Here is a 12143-nt window from a genome sequence, read left to right on the forward strand (position 1 = left end):
TTTATGAAACATTGATAGAAAAAGAATGCATGATGCATGGAGCAAAAAAATAGTTTTTTTTAATTAAAAGCAGAGGCTCTGTTCTTTCTTGTGATATATTGCATGTTCAGATATTCATACAAAAAAATATTCTGGGGGCCATTACATTTTTGTGAAAATTATTAAAAAGGCTGTTGGAGAAAGAGTTAATGAACATGACAGTTAATGTGTCAGAATAAAAAAATAAAAAAATCAGATACTAATTAAAAGATACAAGGACATGATTGATTCCATGCCTAATAAATCATATTAAATACATTATATTAATAGGATAAGTTCACAATGAAGAAGCTCCGCTCCCGCCTAGCTCTCTTTAGGGGGATGAAAGCCAGGCATCTGGGGATCGCAGATGGCATTGGCTGAGTAGCTTGAGAAGGGCTTGGCCCTATTCCAAGCTTCGCTCGCCAGCTCCGAGGCTCTCATGTCAGACCCGGAAACCTGGTCCCCGGCTTCTTCCACGTGGGCAGAGAGCATTTCCTTGCCCCCATTTGGCTCTGAGGAGCTGGATGCGATGAAAGTTGAGACAGAATATGTCAGCAAGCCCGCCTCCTCCCTCTGCCCCACATACAAGGAATTACTATAGGTTTTAACTCACACCTTGTCAGTGGAGAAAAAGGAAGTTTGGTAGGTTGGATGAGAGGTGCCTCACGTGTCATTAACCTCCTCCTGTGAGCCTTCCGTTTATTCCTGATCTTCACGATGAGATTGTGAGATAGTGGAATAAACCATTTTTGGACCGCTTGTTTACCTCCCTGTTATCAAAGTATGCCAGCATCAAAGGGATGAGTGAAATTGAGTATGCGAGGTTGCTCCAGGTTGAGAGGACCCTTGCGGGCTCTCTCTCCCTTGGCACGGCAACCTCACTAAAGGCTCTCGTCCTGCAGTCAAAGCCATGTCAAGAAAAATCACAGCTGATAGGCAAGGTGTACGCAGCAGTGGGCCAGGCTGGAGGAGCTGTGCACACCATTGAGATGTTGCAAGCTTACCAAGTTGAGTTATTAAAGTTCCTTGGTGTGGGGATCAAGGTGTGGGGATGCCACTGGAACCTATCTGATACCTCCGCCGCACCACAGATCTCACCCTCTGTGCCATCAAGCAGGCAGCTCATTCCATTGCCTTCCATTGCCAAGCTTTAGTGGCTATGGAGAACCCTGTGGCTGAACTTTTTTGCTATCAAGGAGCAGGGGAAAATCTACCTCCTTGATGCCCTGGTTTATCCTTCTGGGCTTTTCGGGACCGCTCTCAAGTCAGTGGATCGAAAGTTCAGAGAGGCGAAAGTTCAGACAGCGGTGTTTGAGGTCATGCCGAAGTCGTATTCCTCCAAATCCCCCCTTTGACCCTGTGGCTGGTCCAAGCTGGAGGCAGAGTCAGAAAGAGAGTGTGTCTGCTCGCGATGCGATCTTGGCAAAAGCCGAGGAGAAATCTCAGGGATATAATGTTCGAGAATTCTTATGTATGGGTTCAGATAGAGCGGCAACTAGATTTTTCAATTCTTTATCTGTTGCGTCCCACTGCCCTGGTCGGGCTGTGTCTTTGTTGGAGAGAGTGGGGGTAGTATTTAGGCTCTCTTCCTGCAACCACATGTGATGTGAAGTTTAAGAAGGGAAATTTGTGCCTCACGTTCTTTCTGTGGCTCCATCTAGCGGAAGAATATCTTCCCCATGTGTTTAAACTATTCCCTGTTCCTATGCCCTATTCCTCTTCTGTCACCCCTCCAGCATGATTGGAGGTGGTGTACTGTGTTGGGTAACCCCCAGGGGATGTTATAAGAATGCCCGTAGTGAGGGGTAAACTTGGATTATTAAGGGCCACTTGAGATATATGCACTTTGTTTTTAGTGCTGTCTCGCTGGGTTAAATGGGAGCAATGATGGTCATCCTCAGGTGGGGCAAGCATTGGAAACACAATGCTTGCCAATTTGGAAACACAATTTCTAATAAGGCCTATCCTGACTCCCACTGAGGGCAGAGTATCGGCTAGCACCCTTTTTTGGTTAGGTTACCCCTCAGAGCAGGTGCGAGACGTCAAGTGGTGGGACCACAGTAATGGGTTGACCCCCCCGTCGGGTACAACAAATACAGTCCACAGGTGGTTCTAATTTTGGGAGGGGTTACGATGCTAGGCTCCCAGTCATGAGGTGGATGGTGCAACCTGGCTTAATGGTTGTACTTACACAGCTCATTTGGGCAGGCATTGGTTTAGAATGGCGCAGTATGTATTTCTTTCCCATAGCGTCAACGCATGACGCAGTGTAGACTTTCACTTTGAAAGGGAATGTATCAGGTTACAAATGTAACTTTGTTTCCCTAAGAAGGGGAACAAGACACTGCGTGTTGATGACGTGTTCCTTGGGCGCCCATTTATAGTCTGCCGATGCGCCTGTGACGTCATCTCTTGTAGTTGCCAATCGGGTTTGCCATGTAGCACACATGCTTCAGACACCAGCTCAAGCCGGAGGCGTTCCCATAGCATGAACGCATAGAGTTCCCCTTCTCAGAGAACCAAGGTAACAACATCGTAACCTGAGATTTTTTTAAGGATTGTTTGATAAATAGAAACTTCAAAAGAACATTTTAAATATTTTTTGTAACAATGTGAGTATTACTGTCAATTTTGATCAATTTAATGCATCCTAGAATGTTAATTTCTTAAAAAATATTGTACAGATATTGAACAACAAATATGTATGCATTTCTAGCCATTTTCCTTGATTCTCTTCACGCATCTCTGTGAAATGCAGACCATTTGTTTAATAAAAAAAAACAAAAAAAAAACAATACTAAACCCAGGGTAGTAATGATAAACTTTTATTGTGAATATATTGTATTTGCACAAGAATTACACATTTGTTAACTTTACAAACATTTTTGTTTTATTTTGTTGAACAACATTATTGTACAAATGTATACAAAATTGTTTCAGGCGTGTCAGTTTCCACAAAAGAATATATATATATATAGTTGTAAGCACAACCAAGTGAGGTGGGCGGAGCTTTGGAGCCACATACCACGCCCTTCCCCACCATTGAACACACAAATAAAAGAGTGACTTCGATACACACTCAGGAAAAGAAGCGCAACCTCAGAGAAAACTTTCCGGCACACTGAGCACCAACACCAGTAAATACGTTCAGTAGCACAGACACAAGGTAGCCCTATGTGACAGCACAGCAGCTGAGAGCAGCATTCAGAAAACATTATAATAGGTACACACAACCGATTCCTCTTTACATGAGGGGGGCATGTCTATACACGTCTAACATTTCATGCGAGGGTCGAAATGTCAAAGAGCATTGCGGGAGCACCGTGCAAACCTGAACACACTTCAATTGTCTATCCCCTCTTATGTAAAGTGGAATGTTTTTTTATTAAAAAAGATTTTCAAAAATTTTTGGATTCATGATTTGGACTTTGGAGTGTCTGGTTTTCACTACTTTTTTTTTTTTTTTAATGGATCCTCAATACAGACTTAAAAATAAAGGTTATTGGCATCAATGGTTCCATTCATGGAGCCTTTTCCATTTCATTTAAGCTTCTTTTTAGTGGAAAAAGGTTCTTTAGATTTTTTAAAGGTTCTTCACACTAAGAAAAAAAAGAACTGTTCACTGAAAGGTTCTTTGGGGAACCAAAAATGGTTCTTCTACCTTTTGGAACCTTTGTTTTTAAGAGTGAACCAAATCGTCCTTTTTTTGTAATATTAAAAGTTAAAAAATTCAGCTTCTTGAACTCTACCATGATGGAGAACATATGAAAACACTTTTTTTTGCAGCAAGCCAATAAAATTCCCATATGAATGCTACTTTTAAGTAATTCGCTCTTCTTGACTAACCATGTAGGCACTGCCAGATTTTGAGTTTTTAGTTTTAACATAATCATGTCATTAACCTGTTTCATGTTTTGCGGACGTTCTTCATCGGACAAGGCATGGGATCAATTTGCGTTCAAACGGCCGATGCAGGGTTTGTGTATATTTCACTGGCGTTTTAAACACGGTGTAGTCTGTAAAGAGGGGAGTTAGTTTAGCTCTCTTGGATCAAATCACATCTCGCAACGTCGTTTGGTGAGGTATTTAAATGTTACATACTATGGCCTCCACCTCAAGCCCGAGATGAGAAATCCAGACCCCGAAAAGCCTCCGAGGGGTCCAAAACGTCTGTAATGATTCATAAATGCACTGCATATTTTGGTCTGTAACTCAATGCTACATCAGTGAAGACAGAAAGAAAAATTAATCTCATTCCGAAGGAAAAAGTCTGACGTGGACTCAGGTGCGAGCGATATTTCGTGGACATCCAGTAAACTAAACACACACTTTATTTCAGATCTATCTCGTGCGTTTTATAATATTTCATTCTCATTTGGCAGTCACCACAACATTAAATCTTCGCCTTTAAATTCAGTTGCACTTAATATTATCACTGTAGAATTACGTCACTTTAACAGCCTCCTCATCATAAAGGCTACAACAAAGAAATAAAAAAATCCATTTAAGCTCCATACAGTCTAATAAAGCCATCATAATTTTTTTTTTTTTTTGCATAAATAAAAAGCCAAAGAACTCATGCAAACACTGATTGTATGTTTATATTTTAAAATAGACGTCAAATGTTAGAACACCTCTGAAACGAAGAGAGAAGTATGTTATTTTATTCCTGGATACTTGGCCTTTGGATTAGAATGGATCCGTATTTCATTTTCATAGCTCTAGGCATTGCCGTTGATGTGTCGTCTTCTTCCAGAACATTCAAAAGGAACACATGGAAATGTTCCCCATTGGCAATAGTTTTGATTGATATCACCTAATCTCATACATGGACTTTCTGTCATAAAGCTAAATAAATAAATAAAATAAACATACATTCAACCATCTTAAACGCACATTTCTCTAGGGTTTAACATTTTTATAACCTGTCATGTGCTGTGTTTTCGCATAGTGGTTCAACATGTGGATGTAATATCTGACACGCTTGTGATATCATGTCTGTCATGCTGGAACAAAATCTGACAGATGAAGTATCTGGATGACATACAGTAAAACACGCAATCGTTTGATAGCAGGGGCCCAGAAGACAGGATGGGGAGGGTAACAAAGCACATTTAACATGCTCTGGACCCTTGGACGCGAGCGTGTGACTTCTGACACAACAAAAAAAGGATTCGGTACACTGTTCAGTCTTTTAGAGCAGTCTGCATTTCGCATCAGATGATGCACTGCTCAAGTGTGGTTTGATCGCACAAATCTTGAATCTTTCCGTAGCGAATCATGACATTCAACATGGCACTTTTTCTCCAATGATTATATCAGATGCTTACAGTTTTGTCAATCTTTAAAGATAAAATTATCTGGTGATCTTAGAGAAGTTTAAAATTAGAATAACTATAAGCCAAAAGACCTAGCAAAAAGAACAATAAAATTTGCAAAAAAAAAAAAAAAATCACACTGGGTTAATCTCACAAAAACGGCAAAGAAATTTCCAGGTCATATACCATCCCATAATAATAATAAAAAAATAAAAAAATTAACATAAGATTTTTTTGTGACTATCATAAATAGATTCTCGATTTCATACTAAACTCTTGCTACTTATTCTCATTACTGTAATGCAAAATACAAAACACCATAATATTTCAAATGATATAAATAATATTAAAATGATATATTAAACTAAAATGTGTGTGTATTTATATACTCATTTTATAGATTTATATTTGGGGGGAGGGAGGGGGGTGAAATGTGACCTAAAAATTTCTCCATGAGATTTCCCCTACTGCACATAGCAAAGAAATCAAAGAACATAAAACAAGAAAAACAGCCCTCTATGGGCCTAAAGGGCTTGAGTGTGACATCACTGACCTACTACTGGTGCAAAGCTCACTTCAGCTGAATTCATAATGAGCTCCAGAGCTGAACAGTCTTTCCTGTACCGTTAAACCCTGTTTCAGATCCAGGCTGGTGCCGGGAGCCGTCTCTGAGCACATTGTTTACACATTATTTAAGCCTGTTTGTGGCACTAAACATTTTTGCATGAATCATTTTTGTGATCATAATGTGGCTCTGTTGCGAGGTAAAAAAAAATAAAATAAAAAAATAAGAGCATATAACTGTCTCTTGTGTTTGACTGTGTTGTTGTTTCTGGTTGGTCTGAGAGGACAGAATTTGGCAGTGAGTTGATGAGCCGTGTCAGTTTAACAGTAGAGTTCTGTATCTGCATTAGTCAAATTGTTTTGCGTTGACTAACGGACAATCTAAGATTGTACAGTCGAAATGTGTGGTTATTTTGTGGTCATGTGGTCTGTATAGTAAGCAGTTCAGTCAGTTTTTTTTTTTTTTTTTCTAGTCTGTAGTTTTGCTCTGGTCAGGACGAATATGTTCTGGTTCCAGTAAGCAGCCAGAGTAGAAGGAGCTGAAGAGTCAACATCATCCAGAGAGACGGACTCAAACTGCAGCCTCCACCACAGTCAGTCGCGTCCTCCTGCGGTTAATACAGAGATGTTAGGGACTTCTACCTCACGCAAACATAAGAACACACTATAGTCGGGTAATTTCAGTTCAGATGGTTAAGGGTTTCTAACTGAGTTTTGAAACATGGCATCTGATTTGTTGCTGGTTCAAGGTGGTCTACCAACTAACCAGTGTTGTTATTGGTAACTAAAACTAAAATGATTAAAAACCATTTTAGTTCATTGAAATAACACTGAAATAAAATTTAATATGAATACTACATGAAAAACTTAAACTATATATATATATATATATATACAGTGAGGAAAATAAGTATTTGAACACCCTGCTATTTTGCAAGTTCTCCCACTTGGAAATCATGGAGGGGTCTGAAATTGTCATCGTAGGTGCATGTCCACTGTGAGAGACATAATCTAAAAAAAAAAAATCCAGAAATCACAATATATGATTTTTTTAACTATTTATTTGTATGATACAGCTGCAAATAAGTATTTGAACACCTGTCTATCAGCTAGAATTCTGACCCTCAAAGATCAGCTAGAATTCTGACCCTCAAAGACCTGTTAGTCTGCCTTTAAAATGTCCACCTCCACTCCATTTATTATCCTAAATTAGATGCACTTGTTTGAGGTCGTTAGCTGCATAAAGACACCTGTCCACCCCATACAATCAGTAAGAATCCAACTACTAACATGGCCAAGACCAAAGAGCTGTCCAAAGACACTAGAGACAAAATTGTACACCTCCACAAGGCTGGAAAGGGCTACAGGGAAATTGCCAAGCAGCTTGGTGAAAAAAGGTCCACTGTTGGAGCAATCATTAGAAAATGGAAGAAGCTAAACATGACTGTCAATCTCCCTTGGACTGGGGCTCCCTGCAAGATCTCACCTCGTGGGGTCTCAATGATCCTAAGAAAGGTGAGAAATCAGCCCAGAACTACACGGGAGGAGCTGGTCAATGACCTGAAAAGAGCTGGGACCACCGTTTCCAAGGTTACTGTTGGTAATACACTAAGACGTCATGGTTTGAAATCATGCATGGCACGGAAGGTTCCCCTGCTTAAACCAGCACATGTCAAGGCCCGTCTTAAGTTTGCCAATGACCATTTGGATGATCCAGAGGAGTCATGGGAGAAAGTCATGTGGTCAGATGAGACCAAAATAGAACTTGTTGGTCATAATTCCACTAAACGTGTTTGGAGGAAGAAGAATGATGAGTACCATCCCAAGAACACCATCCCTACTGTGAAGTATGGGGGTGGTAGCATCATGCTTTGGGGGTGTTTTTCTGCACATGGGACCGGGCGACTGCACTGTATTAAGGAGAGGATGACCGGGGCCATGTATTGCGAGATTTTGGGGAACAACCTCCTTCCCTCAGTTAGAGCATTGAAGATGGGTCGAGGCTGGGTCTTCCAACATGACAATGACCCGAAGCACACAGCCAGGATAACCAAGGAGTGGCTCTGTAAGAAGCATATCAAGGTTCTGGCGTGGCCTAGCCAGTCTCCAGACCTAAACCCAATAGAGAATCTTTGGAGGGAGCTCAAACTCTGTGTTTCTCAGCGACAGCCCAGAAACCTGACTGATCTAGAGAAGATCTGTGTGGAGGAGTGGGCCAAAATCCCTCCTGCAGTGTGTGCAAACCTGGTGAAAAACTACAGGAAACGTTTGACCTCTGTAATTGCAAACAAAGGCTACTGTACCAAATATTAACATTGATTTTCTCAGGTGTTCAAATACTTATTTGCAGCTGTATCATACAAATAAATAGTTAAAAAAAAATCATACATTGTGATTTCTGGATTTTTTTTTTTAGATTATGTCTCTCACAGTGGACATGCACCTACGATGACAATTTCAGACCCCTCCATGATTTCTAAGTGGGAGAACTTGCAAAATAGCAGGGTGTTCAAATACTTATTTTCCTCACTGTATATATATATATATATATATATATATATATATATATATATAATTTTTATTAGAAATGTTAGAGATGTTGCCTTGGCACCCAACTGAAATATGTTAAGTTTAATTTTTTTTTAACTAAAACTAAAATAAAAATAAAGGAAAGCTAAATAGAAATACTATTAATAATAAAAATAATAATAATACTAATAATAAATGAAAAAAAAAAATCTAAAAAATGTTAACAAAACCCATAGTAAAGTGAAAATATGAAACTAAAAGCTGAATAAAAATAATGATAAATACGGTAACAGTACATAAATAATATTAAAACAACACTATCTTTTACAAGAATATCATTAGTTGAGAGCCCAGGTAATCAACCACTAAGAACATTTTTAACCAGTTAATAACCAAAAATGACCAGCTCGGTCCAGTCTTATTTGAGTATCATAAGTTATGTTTCCATCCACTTATTTTATGCGCAGTTTGGGATATTGGGATATAAAAAAAACAAAGACGCTGGATGGAAAAGACAATATGCGTGTAAATTCTAAAATTGATCATAAAAAGCTTTATCTGATAAGGCGGCATGCACATAAATTATGATGGAAACACGTTTACTGAATAAATCCCTTGATGCGCAAACAAAAAACTTGCCTCAACAGTGGATGTGATTGGATAACTGGACGGACTAGCTAACCAATTTAATTGCACTGTATCTCAAATGTTGGTTTAATCAATCTGAGATGCCTGAGCAAAAGTCTGTCATCAAAATGATTTGGTAAAATGACCTCCCAGAGGTGTCTCACATGATTGCTTTCCCAAACACAAGGCATCTGAACGCAAGTCATTTATGATAAAAAGATCCACAGCTTCCCAGATTGCAGCAACTTTAATTTTTATTACAGATATTTTGCTCCAATTTCCCAGGAAGTGACAATTTTGTTATCTAGGACACATGGGATGGAAATGCTGCTTTTATTCACAAATGTTTTATGCAATATTCCAATTTTACGCATTAGTTCAATGTGCAACTTTGGATGGAAACACAGCCACTGAGATACTTTTATAGTTATATAATATATGTATATATATATATATATATATATATATATATATATATATATATATATATATATATATATATATATATATATATATATAGTTATTATTCATTTGTAGTTCAGTTTTAGTTATTTTAGTACATCAAGTTAAAAATGAGAAATGTTGCTTTAACAACTTTCTGAAATAAAAGAAGTTTACATTTTGATACCTTAATTAATTTCAGTTACCATTTATTTTATTCCAAGTAACAATTATTTTATGGTTTTAGTGGACTATAATAACCCTAGTTTGGAAGAGCTTGAAACCAAGTAAAACCTAGAACCGTAAAGCATTCAACTCAATCAAAACACACAGTCTGTGTGTAATGAAAAGTGAATATCAAAACATGTTTTGGAACTGAGGAAGGAATGAATCAAATCAATGGCACGCATGCAAAAAGTCCTGCTGTAGAAATAATGCACAACTCTGACTGATGGTCTTCTGAAACAAGGCTTGCATGCTATACTGTGCATGGAGGGCGTGCCAATGAAAGTCCTGGGATACCCCAGGTTTGAGAGACATAGGGGCGTATTATCAATGCTACTGTCAAAAGGACGGAAACACATCTGGAGCTTCCTATGTTTATTCCACAGAAAATCTCTCAGGGAACTAGCTGAAAATGCACTTCCTACTTTCACAGCAGGAGGAAAGCAGTGGTATCCTGCCTAAAAGTCCATACTGAGGCACTGAGTAAACAATATAGGGCATTCCAACCCGTATTTGATAAGCCAGGGTTTCTCAAACTCGGTCCTGGAGGGCCACGGTCCTGCACAGTTTAGCTCCAACCCTGATCAAACACACCTGAGCAAGCTAATCAATGTCTTCAGGATCACTAGAAACTCACAGCTAGGTGTGTTTGATCAGGGTTGGAGCTAAACTGTGCAGGACAGTGGCCCTCCAGGACCGAGTTTGAGAAACCCCGTGATAAGCAGATATTAGCGAAAGTCTAGAAATGCTACAATTAAATTGGGGTGGAGAACATAGACATTTTTGCCACACTGTTTTAATGAGGAAACAGCAAAACGAGATGAAACTGACCATCAAACACAAAGCAGAAGCAGCAGCAAAATGATGGATGGGTAATAGGTCAAAGAAGAGGAGCCACTGATTGGACACAAAGGCTCCTCCTAGCAGTGACAGGCATGATGAGCAGCCAATGATCATTCAACGTGCAAACAAAAAGGAAATTAACGTTAGCTTAAAAAAAGGAGAGAAACAAAAAACAAGTAGTGAATGATGAAGATGAATTTTTGGTTTAAACATACATCTACGTTGTTGTCGAAGCAGACGTCCGGTCCTTTCCTGTACCGAGGGTTCTGGGCCAGCACACATGGGTCAGGACCAGTAGCTGAAACAAATCTATAAGGACAATAGCTGGAACTTCAAAACAAATGTAATTATCTCAATCTTAAGGCTCTGATATAATCACGGCAAAGTTCTTTTTAAGTCTTCACTTAGAGATAAATAGAAGTTCTAAATAAATGAGCAGTGGTATACTGTGAAGGAAGACGTTGGGAAACAATGCATAAATGTAAGGATACAGGGCTGTTCGGCTTGTCTCAGTGGTTTGGGATCGCAGGAGAGACAGGAACTCTTTGCATCAGAGATTAAAAACACCAAATTCGTGTTAGGGAGCTTCTCAGCCCGGTACATTCTTAAAAAGAAAAAAGAAAAAAAGATAATAGAAAAGTGATTAAGACACAAACACAGTTCCCACAGGAACAGCTTATATTGTAAGAGAGGTATCATGGTTTATACATCTCTAAACTAAGCAGACATTTGCCTAAGCGAGACCACCCATGTATGACATTTAACGGAAGGAACAGTAAACATAAGCAAGCAGGTATAAAAGGCGGTATGCGCACTCAAAACATTACGCACAAGTCAGCATAAGCTCTTTGTCAGGAATCAATTATACGCGTCTTACATATCCAAAACCGTCCCCACATGTGTGGAAGTCTTTAGTAAGTGTAACAGGAGATGAGTGTATTATATTGGAAATCTGCGTCGGTTGGCAGCTTGTTACGTACTGTCATCACCGAACGAGTTTCAGCCATGACTTTTCTTTATAGCATTCTCTTGTTCTCTTTTACGGCTCCCCCCCTCCCCTTAAAACAGAGTGACACAGGTTTTTGCACCGGCCTGTGCACATGTAAACGTATATATAGGGATGTGTGCATTAAAGCTCTGTGTTACACATCACCTGCTCTCTCAGTAATCACAGGCTGTTTACTGCTACCCAGCATGCTCAGCGGTGCATAACGAGCCTCAGATCATAGCGGCCATCGGGGTCACACTCACACAAACACACATGCCTACACACACACGGAGAGCTTGATGATCACAGAGAAGCACGGAGTCCTAAAGTTCAGTGGCTCACATCTGTCTGCCCTCTGAGGAATGCTTTATTCATGAGAGCATGAGAGGTTATAAGAGCACAGAGGAGTGTTTCAGGTGGCTTTATGTGGTCTCCATGAAAAACATCCTGTGAGAAACTGTAGCGATGTTTCAAAACCTAGTGAGCTGCATACCTGGACAGGATTTTAAAGGGATAGTTCACCCAAAAATGAACATTCTGTCATAATCTTCTCACTTTCAGGTTGCATCAAATGCGTATGACTTTCT

The 12143-nt window shown here is 39.4% G+C and overlaps 1 protein-coding gene across 1 annotated transcript in view; it reads right to left on the reverse strand.

Annotated features, from left to right (window-relative positions):
• Positions 1-2838: 2838 nt before the first annotated feature.
• Positions 2839-12143, reverse strand: part of LOC308695004 (voltage-dependent calcium channel subunit alpha-2/delta-1) — a 126350-nt gene continuing 117045 nt past the window's right edge. Inside the window, exons 36-38 of the mRNA XM_081372895.1 lie at positions 11060-11172; positions 10784-10866; positions 2839-6511 (exon numbers count right to left, since the gene is read on the reverse strand). Coding sequence (XP_081229021.1) covers positions 6395-6511; positions 10784-10866; positions 11060-11172 — 313 coding nt within the window. The 3' untranslated portion in view covers positions 2839-6394. The remainder of the gene's footprint in view (positions 6512-10783; positions 10867-11059; positions 11173-12143) is intronic.

This window comes from Scardinius erythrophthalmus (genome assembly GCF_964197995.2).
Source record: "Scardinius erythrophthalmus genome assembly, chromosome: 8".
NCBI lineage: Eukaryota > Metazoa > Chordata > Actinopteri > Cypriniformes > Leuciscidae > Scardinius > Scardinius erythrophthalmus.